A 20,591-nucleotide genomic window follows, 5' to 3' on the forward strand; every position below is an offset into this window, starting at 1 on the left:
GTTATTTGATTGATGTATCCGACGTTAGGTTGATCGGAACATACAAGACACCTTGTCACTCTAAGAGAATAATTAGACTTTAATAATATTAAGAGAGCTACTTAATTAATTTAATTAATTAAGTTAAATAAATTATTTTGTGCTAGCAAATGTGAAATATACAATAAGGAGAATTGTAGTAAAGTCCTGATAAAAAATATAATTATTATAAAGTCTTAATAATAACTCAGAAGCTTATAATAACAAGTTCAGAAATGACAACCCTTCATTTGTTATTAATTAAGACTTTTTTGCCATTATTTTTTTTATACGAGACTCTATTACAATTCTTCTTATATGATATCTCTAAGGCTCTATACTTTTTTTTCTTTTTTACTGAGTGTTTATTATTTACTGTATTAATTACCTCACCGTTTTTTTTGTTAAAGCCTATGTATCCTCTAATATAAGGCAATTATATTTAAGACATTGTCAGGTACTAAATGTGAGTACTTTTTTTAGTAGGAATTTGAATTTTGATTCGTTATATAAATTACTAACTCCCTTCACTAGACCCAACTCTATTAGTATTATCTCAACCCTTTTAACTAAGCCGTTAATTAATCGACGGTGAATGAGGTGGCAACTGAGCACGCTGATCTTCCCCTTCTTCCTCGTTTCTCTCTCTACTCCTCCCAGTCTCCTTGATGTTAAAAAAAACAGAGGGAGGTGCGAACAGCAAGGTGCAACCAACTCCTTTGTTATTACTACCCTGCTCTTTAATATAATAGCTGATACATTAATTTGAGTAGATTAAGAAAATTAGTTAAATTAGTTATTTGTAATAAATAAGTACTATTTTTACTATATTCAAATGTATTGACTAGAACTACCATTATTATAGAGACTATTTTAAAAAATATATATATAAAAAAAATTGAGGTATTATATTTAGGAGCTCTTATAATTTTGTAACAGATGATTCCAGTGTAACCATGAGAAGCTTCAGATGCTTTATTCTTGCTAGTTTCCCCATTCCTCGTACATCCAAAAATTGGTTCATATTCACGGAAAAATTGGCTGCTGTCAAACATTATGAAGGTTATAAATTTCCTTGTTTTCCCCCGTAAAACCATAAGTAACGTTGAAGAAGAAGATGCTGAAAGGTGAAGGCCAAACAAAGGAGAACATGAACAGTTTAGTTTACTTCGAAGCAGGCTTGAGAGGAATAGAGAGAGAGAGAGAGAGAGAGAGAAACCGAGGGAGGAGGCGAAGATCAGGATGCTCAGTTGCCACGTCATTCCCTGTCAATTATTATTTTAACAGCCTTGTTAACAGAAGGGCCTAGATAATTAATAGAGTGAAAATAAGAACTTAATAAAAAGAAGGAAAAAAACTACAGGAATTCGATTCAAAATTTGATAAGATCATAAGAACTATCATATTAGTTTTTCCTCTCTCTAAAGCATCTCTATATAAATATTAAATTGGATTATTATCGTTAGTAATCTTTACAGTGCGACAAGATTTTGGTTCTAATTCGTATAATTTCATAATTTTTTGGTCTGAGTTCTAGATACTTTTAATGCATTTTATCTTTAGTTTTTATACTTAGACCAAGTTCTTATATAATTATAAGGATCAAAATTAATTATTTGAAAATACAAGGACAAAAATCAAATTGAATCAAGCTGTAAAAACCAATAATAATATTAACCTTATATATCAATAAATTAGTTTGAAAAAAAATGATAAATATTAAAAATAAAATAAATTAATATCTTATAATTTAAAACAAAAATCAACTTTTTAACTAGTTCTTACATTAAAAATTAGGAAAGTATACCTCCGCTCTTTACTATTACACCCAATTAACTAATTTAAAAAGATTAAGAAAACTAAATAAATTATTTATTATAACACACATCACATGACCTCTCTAAAACATCTATGTGTATTATTAGATTATATATTAATTTATAATTAAGTGAGGCAAGTTAGCTTTAAAAAAATATATAAATATTTTAAAGTAATTTATGTAGCTTACTTAATCTCCCAAATAAATTAATTGAGTGTTATATTAATAATAGGACTTAGTATAATTTAACGCCATACAATAATATTATATTGTATGCTTCGTAGGAGGTATATGTCCCGCTGTTATCTAAAATGTCCGAAGACGCCATTGATAGAGGGACAAGAACAATCTTAGAGGATTGAGCTTGTACTACTTGGGATTTTCTCAAGAAAAATGTTGAGGCATTCAAATTCTTTCCTCGTCCTTAATTAATTTAATTATCTACTACCATGTCCTAAGAGCAAACACTCTTTAAACTAAGAGACACAATGATTTTGCTGTATGTCTCTTGTTGTGCACAAAATACTGGTACCTTATGACTATATATAAGAGGAAGATTTGAGGCAGAGATTAGGGGAATAAGGCTAAGCACTTCATAAAGCATTTTAATACATATTTCTCTCGAGTCGAGTTATTTGACTCACCTGACACTTTGTACTTTTTTAAACTTTGTTTCAGGATGAGGTTGTGTGTTTGACTCTCCATGAATACAGTAGATGTATGAGTTAATTCTACTAAGTGAAGGTCGAAAAAGAATTTTCTCTCAAACAAATGCTTATTAAAACATCTATAAATGATCTCTTACTCAGTTTTTGTAACCATGATGGATGGGACATTAATTCTCTGTTTAGCTGGCAGGAAATTGGGAAGGAAAGGAAATGAAAACAAAGGTTTTAATGAGTTCAATTTAAAAAATGAATAAATGGGATTATCAAATTTTAACAGGAAGAAGTAAGAGGAAACAGTGATAAAAACTGATTAAAAACTTCAATATCATTGTCAAAGAAGTCCTAAATATAAGACCTTTTTTGTGGTGTAAATTACACCACAAAAAAAGTTTTATATTTAAGACAAGAGAGAGTAATTATCAAAAAGTCATATTAGAGGTAGATAGATCTGTCCTCAATAATGGAGATAGCGCCTGTGGCCGTGCTATTTGGGATGAGGAAAAGAGATGGCTGGATTAGCGCCAATGGAGGTGCTATTACGGAGTTAACTGTTATAACATCGAGGTGCTATTACAGTGTTAATTGGTATAACATCGAGGATACAGTTTCGCAGGGACAAAAGTTATAGAAATGTGTTGCTTTTCTCATACTGCATGGAAGGGGAAGAGACAGAAATCACCCCTTCTGTAAATCTCATTGATGAGTTTGCTCTATCCTTGTGCACAGAGGTTGGACTGTAACTATTACTCACCCTCCTAGGAAAGCATTTGCTTGTCCGTAAGTGTCTCGCTGAGGCCTCACATAATAAAGAGGTCAATTTCTATATTCTTGCTCAAACTCTATATCTATTCTTCAGGTACTATTTATAAATAACTTTCAATTGTTTTACATACACCAAGTAAAACCTTAAATTTTATTAATTCTCATTTAAAATTTAATAACTTTTTAACTTTAGCCCTATTTATAATATATATTATACCTCATGTAAATAAAGTCAATATAATACTACATCCGGTCCTTAATATAAGATCATGTTTGACTTTTATTTTGGTCCTAAATATAAGACCCCAATCTACTTTGTCTCTTATATTTATGCATTTTTTTTCTAAGATAGTCCTTCTTATAATTGTAGTCTTAGCCAATATAGTTGATTAGTAAAGATATTTTAGGAAAGACAATACCTATTTATTACAAATAACTAACTTAACTTCTTTCCTTAATCTCCTCAAATTAGTCAACTGGGTCTTATAATTAGGACTAGAGGTAGTAATAAATAGGGGAAAAATTGTATATCCATATAAAAAAATTTGGGAAAATGACAATAAAATACCACTTGAATTCTAAAAAGACAGATAAGGGACCTGAATAAGCAAAATGACAAATAAGGCACTGGGTACCAATCTGGAATTCATATTTTCGGCCAAAAGACCAAAATGCCCTGATGAATGCGGGAAGACCGAAAGTTGAAAGTGAGAGAAAGGAGAGAGGAAGACCGACGCTGATGAAATGCGGGAAGAAGGAAAGAAGAATGTTGGAAATGCTATTATCTTACTCTTTCGCATCACCATTCTGTAGAGATTGTTGATTTTGGTTGTGGGAAAGAGGATTTGTAGTGAGAGAGGGAGTGAACCGAAGCGGAAATCAGCAAGCAATTACGTAACGTAACTGCTGTCATATGCCTGCTGGTTTTTGGTAAATCCCATTACGTGAATGGTAAATTTCACTATACATGTAGTTAATTATGAATTTTACAAAATACATATTGTGATTTATAACTTTTATAGTGAAAGTGACTACTTTGTTAATGGGTTTTGCAACCTGTTTTCAAGAGATAAACAACTTGTTTGTAAAAACTAATAAAATTTCACACTAAATTTGACAAAACGTATAGTGGGATTTACAACTTCCGTAGTAAAAATGACCACTTATTCAATGGGTTTTGTAACTTGTTTTCAGGGGATGGGCAGCTTGTTTCTAAAAACTAATAAAATTTCCTACTAAATTTGACAAAACACATAGTGAGATTTACAACTTTCGTAGTGAAAATTACCACTTCTTAAATGAGTTTTGCAACCTCTTTTCAAGGAATTGGCAACTTGTTTCTAAAAACCAATAAAATTCCATACTGAATTTTACAAAACAGAGAGTGATATTTACAACTTTTGTAGTGAAAATTACCACTTCTTAAATGAGTTTTGCAACCTCTTTTCAGGGGATGAGCAACTTGTTTCTAAAAACCAATAAAATTCCATACTGAATTTTACAAAACACACAGTGATATTTACAACTTTTGTAGTGAAAATTACCACTTCTTAAATGAGTTTTGCAACCTCTTTTCAGGGGATGAGCAACTTGTTTCTAAAAACCAATAAAATTTCATGCTAAATTTTACAAAACACAGTGATATTTACAACTTTTGTAGTGAAAATTACCACTTCTTAAATGAGTTTTGCAACATCTTTTCAGGGGATGAGCAACTTGTTTCTAAAAATCAATAAAATTTGACGCTGAATTTTACAAAACACACAGTGATATTTACAACTTTTATAGTGAAAATGACCACTTCTTAAATGAGTTTTGCAACTTCTTTTCAGGGGATGAGCAACTTGTTTCTAAAAATCAATAAAATTTGACGCTGAATTTTACAAAACACACGGTGATATTTACAACTTTTATAGTGAAAATGATCACTTCTTAAATGGCTTTTGCAACCAGTTAATTCAACGTGACTACAAAAGTTGTCACTTTTATTAGTTTTTACAAACAAGTTGTTTATCTCCTGAAAACAGGTTGTAAAACCCATTAACAAAGTAGTCACTTTCACTACAAAAGTTATAAATCACAATATGTATTTTGTAAAATTCATAATTAACTACATGTATAGTGAAATTTACCATTCACGTAATGGGATTTACCAAAAACCAGCATGCATATGACAGCAGTTACGTTACGTAATTGCTTGCCAGTTTTCTGATTTCCGCTTCATCTTTCCGCTTCGGTTCACTCCCTCTCTCACTACAAATCCTCTTTCCCACAACCAAAACCCACCAAATCAACAATCTCTACAGAATGGTGATGCGAAGGATTTAGTTTCGTCAACTGGAGAGGGTTCGGTTTCGTGGAGTGAAGGGATTGGTTTCATCGAGTAGAGGGGTTCGGTTTCACTGAGGGGAGGGATTAGTTTCACCGAGTAGATGGATTGGTTTCGCCAAGTGGGGGCAGTTTCTCTTTCGCCGAGTGGGGGGAATTGCTTTCGCTGGGAGGAGGCGAACACAATAAGGGCAATTCAGTCTTTAGGCCAAAAATCAAAATTCCAGATTGGTACCTGATGTCTTCTTTGTCATTTTGCTTATTCAGGTCCCTTATGTGTCTTTTTGGAATTCAAGTGGTATTTTAGTGTCATTTTCTCAAAAAATTTCCTCAATGCCTCTCTCTATCCTATAAATAGGAATATTCGTTAAGAGGCGGGGATGATGAAAGAACGAATATGATGTGTTATTGCTTTGTTGGAACGATATATGGTTCACACTAAAAAAAAAAAAAAATTCTCTTCATGTGCTTGGTGAATAGGATTGAGTGACTAGTATCCTCAAATTTGTTGGGATCATATGTGGGAAGGAATAAAGCGGAAGTCACTTGTGGAGGTGAGATGAGGGAGAGAAAAGGCGGGGATAAACATGAAAAAAGGGGAGCATGGGCTGAGGTGGGAGGGAGAGGGAAGGAGTGGGTGTAGGGGCCAAATGGAGCAGCTTTTTATAGTTACGGGCAGGTAAGGGGACACTGGTCGTTTTCCTCCCCACCACTCCTTTTTACTTCACAAATTACTCACACACAAGTCCCCTTGTTTAGTTCTCCTGACACTGACTTGTATCTCACTCTATCCTAATCTAAAAACTTAATGCTGTTAATAATAATTACTCCTCCGCTCTTTAATATAAAATTTAATTATTAAGTTGATTTTAGTTCTAAATATAAGATTTATTTCTTATATTTATTAATTTTTTTAAATTACTCCATGTATACTCCCTTAACGATAATCAAATAGAAAAGGAAGAAAGAATATTTAAAAAGATGATTATAATGTTTTAAAAAAAACATGTCATATTTTTTTTATAATTAACTAACTTACCTAACTTTCTTAATCTAATCAAATTAGTTAAATATGTCTTATATTAAGAACCAGAAGAGTATCAAGAAATTGCATATAACGTGCGTGAGTTTTGTGTGTGACTGAGGAGCATCTCGTTTCCCGGGGTCCACCGTATTTAGATATATATGGCGATTCACGGGGCTCCACGGTGGATGACAAATTCAACCAACTTGTAGGACTACATATAAAACTTGTTTGAAATAATTTATAAATAAATTTTTAATCATGATTTATGAAATATAAGATTAATCATGATTTATGAAATATAAGATAAATATATGGAAAGAGTTTTTTTTCTCGGAATGAAACATACTTACAGATACCTGTAAAAGCAAATTCGAACGAGCTGGTACCCTTTATGTCACCTATAATTTATTCTTGACACGTTAATGGGCAGTTGTTCCCACAATAATACTAACCATTACACTCGGATGAGGTTTTGGATTTAAACTCAGCATTAAGCATTAAGATGATTGTGTGCGTGTCCGTTTAAATTATATAAATTAAATAAAGTACTACTAACACATTTTATGAGAATCAAGAAATACCTTAAATTTTATTATCTATTTACTTGTATATTTATTATTATGGTATTAATAACTATCTATCTGCTTTCAATACTATTTCTTTTGAATTCTTAGGAAGGAAAACTTTTAATAGACAAGCTTTTATTTATCTCTACCTGTGTTAGCTTCTGATATGTAAAGACCTTATTTATTAATATTATTGTGTCTTTATCCCGAAAGAAAATATTTGTATAGACACCACTTCCTAATATATATCCACTTCTGGAATAAGACGCTGTCTCAATTGCAAATGTATATATCCATACATATATTTAGGAAGAATTATAATTAAGTCATAAATAAAAAAATATTTTTCAATCTCATTTACAGGTCAAACTTAAGTATCTACCTTTAACATTTTAGTCTTTATACATGATTTAAACATATAAATAATGAACTTTTTACTTAGGTCCCGCATATCCCATACTCATTTGTCCCACACACGTGCCACGCCAATATGCTCATTTGATCTTGCTTATAAAGAACTTTTCGATAAAATTTATTAGAGAGGCTTAATTTTTTGGGAAAATTACACTCAGGTCTCACAAAGCACAATTAATATAAAAAAGGTCCTTCGAAATCACAAAATGATTCTGAAGTCCCCAGGGACTTGTGTGTAATTAATTCTAATTGTAAAATTACGTAGTTACCTCTGTTAATTTGAACCTATTTACAACCTCAACAGTGGCTGTTAACAACCCGAAAAGAGGTGGTTAACAACCTCAACAACGCCCCTGATATTCCACAGAGTGAGTTGTCATGAGCACTGCCGAGGTTGTCAATCACGTCTTCTCGAGTTGTTAACAGCCACTGTTGAGATTGTAAATGAATTGCTGCAATAAAATTAGAACATATTTACAACATCAACAGTGACTGTTAACAACCCGAGAAGAGGTGGTTAACAACCTCAACAACGCCCCTGGCATTCCATAGAATGAGTTGCCATGAGCACTGCCGAGGTTGTCAATCACGTCTTCTCGGGTTGTTAACAGCCACTATTGACATTGTAAACGAATTGTTGTAATAAAATTAACAGGGGTAAGTAGGTAATTTCACAATTAGAATTAATTACACACAGGTCCCTGGGGACTTCAGAATCATTTCTCGATTTCTTGGGACCTTTTTTATATTAATTGTGCTCTGTGGGACCTGAGTGTAATTTTCCCTAATTTTTTTTATAATATAACATTTATTTTGACAAAGCATTTAATGAGTTTTTTTAATTTTATCCTCACACATTCTCTTTCTTATTTGATTCAATTATTTCATCTTTTACTTATTCTCTTTATTAATAAGAGCATATCTAGAAAAAATATGGTTTATATATTTATTGTTTCAAACTGATTTTAATTAGTTTCTTGATAAATGTAAATAAAAAAAGTTTAGTTTACATTTTAAACCAGAGTGAGTATTGTGTTAAAATTAAGAAAAACTTTAAATTTTGTCATTTTAAAATTTAATATATTTTTAGAAATTTGTCTCTATTAAATAATAATATTTATAGAATAGTAAATTAAAAACTAAATTATATATTCAGATAACACATTTAATAAAATGATTTACATAGAAGCACAAGCTAGGGGGGGAGGGAGGGACATCAGACGTGGTGGTGCCGGAGGTAGGCCTAAGATTCGCCTTTTTAGGTGCGGAGAGGGGGGGATAGAGATTATCGGAGAATCTTGTCATCATCGTCATCATCGACTGCAGGCCATCCTTATGAAGGGTGGGTCCCATATCTGCTCTTAGTCCATTCTTGTCCTTTTCTACGGCCACGTTCCTCTTTCTTTCTTTCTTTTTTTCCAAATAAAATAAAAATCCTGCCTCCTCTTCCATTATCTCACAATTCACCCGCACAGCACTGCAAATAATCCCTAATTAAAAAAGTGTTTGGTTTCAGTAAAATCACTTTTAAAAAATATAAAATTTCTATTACATGTTTATTTTGTATATGATAAAATTATTTTTCTAATTATGATTAGTTTTTATCCAAACATTCTCTAAATAGTAAATAATCATAGTAATTTTTTAGATAAATAATTTTAGCCCCACAATTTTTAATATATCTTCATAATGAGGATTTTATTAGACAAAAGTTGTGCTGCAGTCAAATGTCTCAAGGCTATGGAATCAATTCGGATTCCATTCTCTTGATCCACACAGAACTTTTCCAGTCAAATGGGGCATTTGATTGCCAAATATTCATGAAATTACATCTCAATAGAAGCACAATAAAGCCCCCAACATATATTAAGCCTATGAGTTTCTTTTTACTTACCACCTCTGTCACTCAGTACAAAAGTTAAATAGCTAGTCTGAAAATATTAAAAAAATTGGTTAAAATAGTTATTTGTAATAAATATATCTTGATTTTTTTAAAGTATTATTTTTAATTATATGCATTAAAACTATCTCTTGATTAGAAATTCACTTTATATGTGTAACTAATGAGAATATCCTAAGCATAAAGTTATAAATCTGAAATCTTATATTTAAGATGAAAACAAACTCAGTTTATTTTTTATACTATCTCAAGTTTTCAATATAAGACTAAATTAACTAATTTGATGATATTAAATAAATTATTTTAAACCATTTAAAGTTACTGTTTCTCTTTAAATTAATTTTTCACATTTATAAATCGATATAGAATGTAATTTAATAATACATTTAAAATTTCAGAAAGATTATGTAATATTTATTATCATTAAATAATTTATTTAATTATTAAATTTCTCAAGTAAGAGCTGTTATTTGAGATAGTGTTTTCATGTAGTGTTCCTCTGGGTCGGATTCGTCTTTCCCTTAAAATCCTGATGTTTTCACGAATTGGTCTGGAAAAAGTGAACTTGTACTGAACTGGTTTGTCTAATGATAGTTTGCTGCCCCACCCCACCCAAAAAAAAAAAAAAAAGACATATTCTTTTAATGTATCTGACAAAAGAGTGAAAAGGTAGGTCCAAGATAAATGGTGGATTCCTCAGTCATTTATTTTCACCATAGCGCTTTCTGGGAATCAATGTCTCGTCCTTGCAGGAAATAAAATTCCGAATACGACCATATCACCAATAGTGATTTGTGGGGGACAAAAAAGAGAACAAAACAACCAATTTTACCCCTGAACGTATCGTTTGGTGTAGTGTTAGGTAAAAGTCAGGTAATGGGTACGATTTTCCTTTTTTAATTTAATTATAAGACCATGGTCTCAACCGGACAAAGAAGACTAGACTTGTTAACAATTGAAGAAGTCTTGCAAAACCGAGCAGGTTTATTGTCATTAGCTGCATCCAAATTTATATCATTCCATAATCATTATAATTTTTTTTTTGTTATTACATTCTTTTCCTTTCATGAGATTTTATAATAATTTTCTGGATTAATATAATTTTTAATCTATGAAATTTAAGCATATTTTGATTTTAACTTCTTAAATTTTGAACTCGTAATTTTAGTCCTTAAAATTTAATCGTTTTAAAATATTAGTCTCTAAGAGTGTAACAATGTTAAAATCTACTAAAGTGTCATAAACATCATTAAAATGGTGATGTTGACTCACCAAATGATACCTAGTTAAATCTTGTATAGACAACAGAAAGAAAGGAAAAGAATATGCTCTCAAAACACAACTTTTTAGCCTTATGTTTTTTCTTCCTCATTGTTCATTTCGAGAGTTGTGTTGTTGTCCTATACTTTGTTATCTACACATGATCCAGTTAAATACCATCCGGTAAGTTCACATCATCACTTTAAACATCATTGGTGACATTTCAACATATTTTAATACCGTTACACCTTTAGGGATTAATGTTTTAAAACAAGATAATTAAAATTCCACAAATTAAAAACCAAAATTTTAAATTTGAGGAATTAAAACCAAATTACCTCGAATTTAAAGCGCACAAATTATATTAAACCCCAGTTTTCCTAAATAAGTTCTTTTATCCCTTATATAGCTAATGAGAGGATAATTGTGGGAGAGCTGATGAATGAGATTGACTTGTTTGATTTCTTGTTTTGGAAATTATTTTTTTTTAAAAAAAAAGATAGCTAATTCGTAGGTCTGTGTTGTTTCAATCAAGTTTTAATGAGATCTTTATAGTTTTCACAAATTCACATTTTTTTTTAAATTCTGGAGACTTATCTGTTATAGTTTTATTTGTGATGAAGCCGCCCATGTTTATACACACTAGTTAAATGAGGCGCTTATTTTATTGGATCATTCTCTGTCCAGCGACAAAGAATTCACAAGAGCTTTAAACTTTAGGCTTTTGAATTCAGGCTCTCGCGTTTTCTTTTGCATTTTCATTTTCAGTTATTAACTTTAGGTTCATTTTAATATCATTTATTTACACTTTCTTGGAAATTTATTTTATTTCAGACTACTATTTATAACTTGTGAGCTTATATCATCTAATATCAATTTATTCTTTTTTTAAAAAATTAATTTTTCCCAACAGGTATTTGGGGCCATTTTTATTATTATTAAACTAAATTTATATTTTCAATAAATTAAAATTAAAGGAAAAGGACTTGTATAATAAAGCGTCGGGGAGGGGCACGTCGCTTTCAGTCATAAATTAGAGGAGAAAAGGAAGCGCTCCAGAAAAACACACACTGTCGTCCCTACCCTTTCCTGTTTCCTTCTCACTCTCCTTCCCTCTAGCGCGAAACATTGTCCACCCACCACTCCTCCTGTTTCTCTCTCTCTCTCTCTCCCCGTCTCTCTCTAGTTCTTCATCTTCTCTTCTCCACCATCTTTCATGTCCCCCTCTCCTCCTGTCGCCCTTCGATCATGGCCTTCGCGTTCGATGGATTCTCCATTAGGTATCTTCTTTGCCTCTTTTTCTGTTTTTTTCCCCTTTCCGTTTACTTGTTTGGTTTTTTGTTTTTAAGCTTTGAATATTTGCCTTTTTTCTGCTACGAACCAACAAGTGGTGATGATAGATTGTTCTACCGTCACCGTGACTTTTGCTGTTTGCGGTTTTTGATTCGGTGTTGCAGGGAGTACACCTCCAAGATGAGGTCCGTTGACGTGTTGAAATGCTGGCCTTTCAGTATAACTAACTCCAGTGACGTCTCTAAGGAAGATTTGAAGTCCTGCCTTCCTCCCATGACTGTTCCCAAGTTCCGGCGGCGGCCCGAGCAGCTAGAAGCCGTGAGATCCGATCACGATGATCGTAGAAAATCTGAGCAACAACTGCCGGATGGCGAAATTTCCGGGAGCGAGAGTGAATCGCTGAAATCGGAGAAGTCCATCAGCGCAGAAGAGGACAGATTGGTTTGTCCGGTTTGCCGAGTTTTCAAAGCGGCGACACTGACTGCGGTGAACGCTCACATCGACGGATGTCTTGCACAGACGATGAGGGAGGAGCGGCGGCATATGAAAATTATGAGTTTGAAGCCCAAATCAAAGGCGCCAAAGAAGAAGCGCTCCATCGCGGAGATCTTTGAGGTCGAGGTAGAACAACCGCCGATGGAAAATCCGTTCAAAATTTGGCCCCTCAATAAGAATCCAGATGAGGTATCAATCACGGTTACCGAGTTCCGGTGGTGTTCACGGCAGATTGAAGCGCTGGGATCCAAACAATCGGAGGGAGAAAGTTCTAGAAATGGAAACGAATCGGGGAAGTCAGATGAGGGACGGGGTGGGGAGGACGAGAAATTGGAGATGGTTTGTCCTGTTTCTGGAGCTGTCAATGCTTCAACGTTGACCGCAGTTAACGACAGCATCGACGTGCAAGCTATGACGGAAGAACGACAGCACCTGAGGATGAATTTTAAGCCAAAGCCTAAGGTGCCGAAGAAGCGGTCAATTGCTGAGATTCTCACGGTAGCGCCTCAGATCGAAGCGAAGTGTAATGAGTTGATTGAGATTGACGAAGAGGTGGAGGAGGAAGAGAAATCTGTTGGTGATGATGATTCAAGTAGGCCTACTGCTGCTCCTGCTGTCTTTTCGACAACCCATAGCAAGAGGAATAAAAACAAGAATAAGAAAAAGAAAAAGACGGAAAGAAGATGGAAAAAGAAGCTGAAGAAGAAAAAGAAGTTGGAAAAGCATAGTGGTGGTACCGTGACTCTGAACAATGATAAGGAGACGCTGAATCAGAATAAAAAGAAAAAGAAGAAGCTGCTTCACAATGGGTTAAATGCAAAGAAGGTACGTACGTGGTTTTCAACTCTCACAAAATATAATCAATCTGACTTACATACATTCATTAGACATATCAGTTTCTTGTTTTTCAGTTGATTCATGAAATTAAAGCACACAATACATGAACTTTATGCCATAAAATGATAACAATTATTACTGTAGTCTTGTGTATGAAAAATATGCGTGTACCAGACTAATAAAGCTTTGCCAACACTTTCCTGGATAAACTTAGTGCTGAAAAAACAGCTGGTTTAGAGAGAGCTGATCATTTGTGGAGGGAAGTGAGTGGGTAAATATGGTATAGTACCTATGCGAGATATGGTGTGACAAGTGAAAAGTTGCCAAAAGCGAGAGTTAATTAATTAAGGTTAGGGCTCCATCCGGGAATGGGATGAACAATAATGTCGCTAGCTCCAGCTGTAAGCCGTGTCTTATTAGTACAGGTTGTTTAGGAAAGGCGATGAGTGGGTTTTCCTGCTGATATCTTCCCGTTGGAATAGTGTTTCGGATAATCAGCTTTTGGTGAAATTTGTATCTTAGTCGCTCTCCTCCTGAGGGATAGAGGAACGAGAGCGACTTATACTCTTGGTTTATTTTAACCAATCTAGAATTCTAGAGATCATTTAATTTACCAAGTTGATTGGACTTGAAACGAAGGATGCTGTCAAAAGTCTATATTTTACATGAATGATAGCCTAAAATACATATGTTACGATTGGTGGTGTGGATTGTTATCACATGGACGTTATCCATTAAAGTGCGTTCCCTTCATCAGTCATCATCAATGGATTATCTACCCATGATATAGTTAGTATCATGTCAGATGGGAAATGAGAGTCCCTCCTGATATGGATTTAATTCCATTCTAAGCCCCCGTCACGAAGTAATATTGATGTATCACATTCACCTGAAGGCCAGTGAGTAGGAACGATTGTACGTAAGTATATAAATAGATAAACAGCTTGGCCAAAAGGGGCAAAAAGGCGCGGAAGCATGTTTTGCAGCGATCCATTCTTGCTTCTGATTTCACCGTATTAATAATTCTTTCTTTCTTTCTTTCTTTTTTATCAATTGTTTGAATTTTTAATTAGATTTAGATTCATTTATCTGAAAAAATTATTTGACTTCCTTTCAAAGAGAAGATTTATTTTTCAAATTGATATCTTCAGCTTTCAGTAAACTCTCGTTCTAAAATACTCCATTTCCTTAAAATGCTTTTCATGTTTGTTATTATTAGTGCGGTAATATTGCAAGATTTATACTTATTTCTCAAGCCTTAACTCTCTCTCAGTCTCTCCCCATACATGGGCGCGCGCATATTAGCAGCACTATAATTATATCTTTCCATTGATGTTGATATGGTAACTAAACAAACTGATAAGATGGTCTTTCTAAAAGTATACCTTCTTCAATATTATATTTCGGAAATAATTTTATCTACTTTAATTCCTTCGAACAAAAATTTAATTCCTCGAATGGGTTGTTTAGGCACAAATTGTGGTTATTAAGTACTCATGTCTGATTATAATTGTCTTAAATAGAAGGAGTTAAACTACTGAAATTCTAGTTGATAATATTAAAAAATAAATTATATGTTTCGGACCTCTTGACTCTTGTTGAAACAATATATAAATATTTCACACGAAAGCTTCCATTTCAATTATATATACTATTTTAATTTTTAACATTATGTTTATATATTTACTTAATTGTAAGATTAATGAGCATTTTAACTTGTGTTTTTTTAAAATCTGTTGTAAGCTGGTTATATATGCTTTTGTTTTTGCGGCTAAAAGCTTTTTCAAGTAAGATTATGTTTTAAAAATCTTTGTAATATTTTCCTGTATGTTATAGCTGAGATTCCTTCCTGCTTTTTTCTTGCCACGCATCATCTATCAAACCAAAAGTTGCACTCTTTTTGTTGCGTTGGGTATCCATTTTTTTAAAAAATATTTATGGCATATTAAATATTAATTTTGATATCTATAGTACATTTTTAGTATGTACACTCAAAAGAGTACTGACGTTTTTAATTAGTTCCACCCAAAATTTGTACAGTGCCACGAAAAGTTTGAAAAGACGAAAACTTCCTATTAAAATGCTTTCCTTATTGTTTTTTTTTTTCAAAAAATAAATTCATATTCCTTAACTTCGCGAACCATATAACCTTTGTAGATCAATTAAGAGATACTTGAAATGACTGTATTCTATGTATAAAATATGAATACTATTTCATTTTATAAATCAAAAGTATGCTAAACTTAGTTCGGATTACGGGATAGCCAATTAAACAAGGAAAACCATTTTTAAGATGAGTTTGTTGTTGTTGTTTTTTTTTTTTTTTTGATATTTTGGAGGTACGAATACTGCATTTGAAGACTATTGTAGTAACTCTTTGAAATTTAGTTTGAACTTTTGGGAAGATATCACCGTTAAATGGTAAAACCCGCGATACTAGTAAACCATGTTATTATATACCTCCCGAATTCTGAGGATAGCTTTTGCAAGAAGTTGATGACAAGAAAATATTGCTATTGTTTTCTCTCAAGACATTGAAAATAAAAAAAACACGTGGAAGAATGGATGGGCTAATATATAACATTACTCCATAAAATTACTTTCTCGTCGGTATCCTTTTCATTACAAATTCCTTTCTTAAACACAGCGATATAATTTTGTAATTATATTTATTTTATTGTTTTTTGAAATAATTTATTTCATTGTTTTTGACACGATCCAGATTGCATATAAGGATTTTATAACGGTAATAAATAATGATACTATTAATTAAAATCTCAAGCGTATTACTTTTTTTTTGGTAACATTAAGTTTACTAATTTTAACAATGAATATGTTAAGTTCTGTACTGTGATCATTGATTCGTTGAATACCGCTTTTTTAATTTGATAACATAAAAAAGATAAACGTTTTAGAAGGGAACACACTGTTGACATAAATGTTTCTTTAATTTGGAATCTAATCATTTGTTTATATGATTAGGTTGCTTTTGTGAGTTAGGCTGAATTCCTTAACCCATCGTCGATCAGTCAGATCTATGTTCTTCATTGCTTAAGGCATATTTATTACTCTTATTTATTTAATTAATTATTTTTGTTGTGTTCTTCTATTCTACGAGAAGGTTTATCATTCTTTTTTAAGAATAATAAGCAAATGTAATATATGCATTTATTTTTCTCTTTACACGAAATACATCAAATATTAAAAAGACGAGTTTTTCCATGTACTCAATATATATAAATAATATGTAGCAATTAGCTATGGATCCTTGGAACAATTAATTTATAATTTGTATGCCAGATGCTATATTTAGGAAATGTATCATAGCCTGGTCAAAAAAGAAAAAGTCTTACAGAAAAAATAGACTACCTTTGAATTAAAACATTTGATAAGTCGATTTAGTTTCTCTCTTTCATTTTTCCCTTTTTCCCCCCCCCCCAAATACACATGCTTTAATTATGTCTTGATACTAGTATGCATTTTGGAAAGACGAAGTGATGAGTATAATTCTGCGTGTGTCACGTGTGTATGTGTGTGTGTGAGAGGGAGAGAGAGAGAGGAGCTAAAAGCAACTGAATGTCAGTATAATTTAGAATCCTGGAAGAGTACTGGGAGGATTAGAGATTTCTTGATGCCCTTGGCTAGTAAGTTTATTGTGCAATGTACATGAGATGCTGTTCTGTGGTTATGATTCTACCTATCACCACCTGCTCTCATTCCTTTGTTTCAGTGCAGCAGTGGTGTGGAACTTATGTTTTTCACCTTTGACCTCATATTTTATTAACTATGGTGTTGTCTTTTGTTTGAATACTATAAATATTTATTTTATTCTATATAGCTGGAATTTCCATTGCAACCCGAAACTGATGTCCAAGCAGCAGAGTTGCATTGCATTTCTGTTCTCGGGTGTTTGTAATTTGAGTGACATTGAACCATTTTGTCTTTAAACAACGAGTATTTAAACGGAGCCTACAATTTTGACAACTAGTTGAAATTGAGTTCTCATGGAGCATCTACAATTTTGTTTAACTTGTCAACTTGTCTGTCTTAGGATGATACTTACAGGCGAGAAGTGAAAACTCCAGCGAAGAGTTCCAGAAAACTAAAAGGCACGATTGGTGGTAAAAGAGCTGCACTTGATGACATCAATGCGTCTGCACATAAAAAGAAAGCAAGTCTAAAGCGTGCATCTATTGGAAAGAAGCGAGAAGCAACGGAGAATTACTCAACGCATATGTTTGGGAAGGCATCAAGTGGCTGCAATGTTCAGGATGGTATTGAAGACAAAACTCGTGATGCCCAAGAGCAAATATTAGCCAGGCATGTGACGTTCTCTAATAAAGATAACATGCTTGGTCCGAAAAAGAGAAGCTCATCTGATGAAAAAGTGTTCTCTTCCGATGGACAGGCTGCTTCATCGGTAAAGGAGCAATCCTCTGCAAGTGATGAAACTGCTTGTCTGGAGGTAAACAGAAGAGATAGCAGCATTACCTTTAATACGGAGAGGGGAAAGGAGTTTTGTCCTGTAGTTGAAAGTAAACAGTTTTCTACTGCTCCTGAACGAGTTCCTCCAAAAGAATTTTTGAGATCATGTGCCACTTCGGACAAGAAAAAGCATTTGGTAGGGAAGACTGAATCATTGATAGAGGTGGCATCTGATGATAATGATAATCTACACCTGTTTGATACGGGCAACACAACTGCACTACACTGTTCTTCCCAATCTTCAATTTCCAGATCTCTTTCTGCATATCAGGAAGGAGGCATTTCTTCTGTAAGTACTCGTGTGGGTGACTCTGGAGCTCACCACTCCCCTGGAAAATTCATGGATCATCATGGGGATTCTGCTCATCAGGTTTCTGCAGCGGACTCTGATGCAAGCATGAGGACATTTGTGCAGTCTTCATTGCATCACACTTTATATAGTCAAGGCAGTGAAAAATCCTTATCATCACAAACTTATGAAGATAACAGCCAAACTTTGGGTTATAGACCTTTGTCTCACATGTTTTCAGCAAATAGCTCCATGGATGAGAACTTCTTTGGTTTGCCACTCAATTCTCAAGGTGAGCTAATTAATTTCAGTTCATGCTCAAAAGGAGGGATTAACCAGTCAGAGACATCAAGTATGTTAAGAAGTAGCAGATTACTCTTTGACAACATTGCCTATAGAAGTAGCCATGAATATTTAAGCATTAATGAGAGTCATCTTGTTCCGAAGACATTGTCACAAGGTAGTGTAAATAAATTTCCTCACTATCCCGCCAGGCTAGGTGTGACAAATCAATTGCAAGGTATTGGGAGAGCAGATGTGCACCAGTTTAATACTTATAGGGATTCCAATCAGTTTGTCTATCCTCTTGATTCGGAATTGAAGCCCATGAAATATCCTTTCGTTGAACAGAATCAATATGACCAGGTGCAGAACCATAAGAGAAATGAGATGATTCATCTGAAAAAAGGTTCAGATCTTAGTTCACAAAGTTCCACCCAACCAACAATGCGGTTGATGGGGAAAGACGTTCCAATTGGTAGAAGCATCAAAGAGGAAGATGTGTGGGCTGAACAGCAATGTATAAGAAGCCATTCTTCTAGAGAAGCTGCATTAGAAAATTCGTCTTTGGAGACGTGTTCTAAGCTGGATCACTTACGTGGCTCACCATTACAAAGCACCGCAATGATAAATGGTCCAGAATTTGAATTTCCTCAGCCATTTCTTGATTTGCAAACTAATTATGTACCACAAAATGGAAACTGGGGATTCAGCAAAACTGCTAGTTGTTATTCTCAACCTATTACTCATGCCCACACTTCAGGTTCAGCATCTAATAAGGCACGTCAAGACTCGCCAGGGCAGTCTGTATGTGGACCTAAATTCCAAGGACTTGGTTCTCACTTACAGGCACAACTTGCTACGTGCAATTACAACCAACATACTTGTCAAAGCAATGGTGACCTGTACGCCAGGAAGAAACTCCCTCTTGTGACAAAATCTGCTTTTGAATTTCCGTTGGTGCACCCGGCTTTTGGAGAACATGCCAAAGCATCCTGGTTTCAGAGCTCCAATGGAAGCTCTCCACCGTGGCTGCTAGCACAAGAAAAGGTACCGGGTACCTTATGTCAACAAATACCTGGCCCGAGTAGTATATGTCTTCCTCATACTCAATGGGGAGGTAGGTTTCCCACCCCTGTAAATCACTCAATTCTAAATTGTTCACCGGTAAATTACTGTCACATGAAAACACCTATTAGTCCAGCTTCAGTTGTTCAACCTCCACTTCTTCCTCGAAGGCCTGCCATTAATCCTTCCTCAACTATACGTAGTGGTTGTCGAAATGAGGCAATGGTCAATGACAGAGTGATCTTAGAAAACAGGACAACAAACGACCATGGTTTGTGTAACAATACTAGGAAGAGACCTGCTGCTAATATACATGGATCGACAAAACTGATCAAGTTGAATGAGATAGAAGTGCGAGAGAACTTAAATGGTGTGCCTGGTCTGATTCAAGAGAACACAAGCGGTGAATTTCAAAGGACCACGAGAACTGTTGAAGTTGCTCCACAAGGGGATAGTTCAAGACGTAAATGCTGTTGCCTCAATGAAGCTCAAAATATGATGTCTAAAACTTACCTGGGCCTGCAAATCTCAGGTCCTGGGAGACCAAGTCCAGGTACTGGGCATATCCGTAAACCCTCCCCGAATGTTGCTGCAACTACTGACACTGATAGGGATCTAGATTTTCAGAGAAAATTGACGAAAATATACGAATTTTAGGTGTAAGTCCACGTACATCTTTATAACTCCGTCAGTTTTGCCTTCACAGTACACCCACTTGTTGAAGATAACGGAATCTAGTGGAAATTTCATATGATTTCATCCGGTATTTTGTGATGATGATGCTTTCTATTTTATTTTTTATTTTTTTGGGGAGCACATGAGGAAGATTTGGATGCTGATCGCTATCTACATTCCACCCATCTCTGCAACATGAGTTTTTGAGCTTTTTATGGTTCTCTCTGACTCTGTTTGGGATATGTTAACAAAAATGTGGTTCCTAAATTTTAATACATTGATGAAGAACTTGGCAGTTAAAATTGATAAATCTCTCATCTGTTGGGCAAGCAAATTTTAGATTTTGAAGAAATTAAAAACTTGTTTTCAGGATCTTTCTCCTAACAAGTACGGAAGTGCCTTGCGAAA

At 33.9% G+C, this 20,591-nt stretch overlaps 1 protein-coding gene across 1 annotated transcript; it reads left to right on the top strand.

The window, feature by feature from the left end:
• The first annotated feature begins 11,944 nt into the window (after positions 1–11,944).
• Positions 11,945–20,282, top strand: LOC114747208 (uncharacterized). Its single transcript, XM_028935499.1, has 3 exons — positions 11,945–12,042; positions 12,220–13,375; positions 17,439–20,282. The coding sequence occupies exons 1-3, from the start codon at positions 12,011–12,013 to the stop codon at positions 20,163–20,165; spliced, it is 3,915 nt and encodes a 1,304-aa protein (XP_028791332.1). The 5' UTR covers positions 11,945–12,010; the 3' UTR covers positions 20,166–20,282.
• The last annotated feature ends 309 nt before the right edge of the window (positions 20,283–20,591 follow it).

This window comes from Neltuma alba, unplaced genomic scaffold, assembly GCF_004799145.2.
Source record: "Neltuma alba isolate B1F8T4 unplaced genomic scaffold, ASM479914v2 tig00005247_pilon, whole genome shotgun sequence".
In the NCBI taxonomy this organism is placed as follows: Eukaryota; Viridiplantae; Streptophyta; class Magnoliopsida; order Fabales; family Fabaceae; genus Neltuma; species Neltuma alba.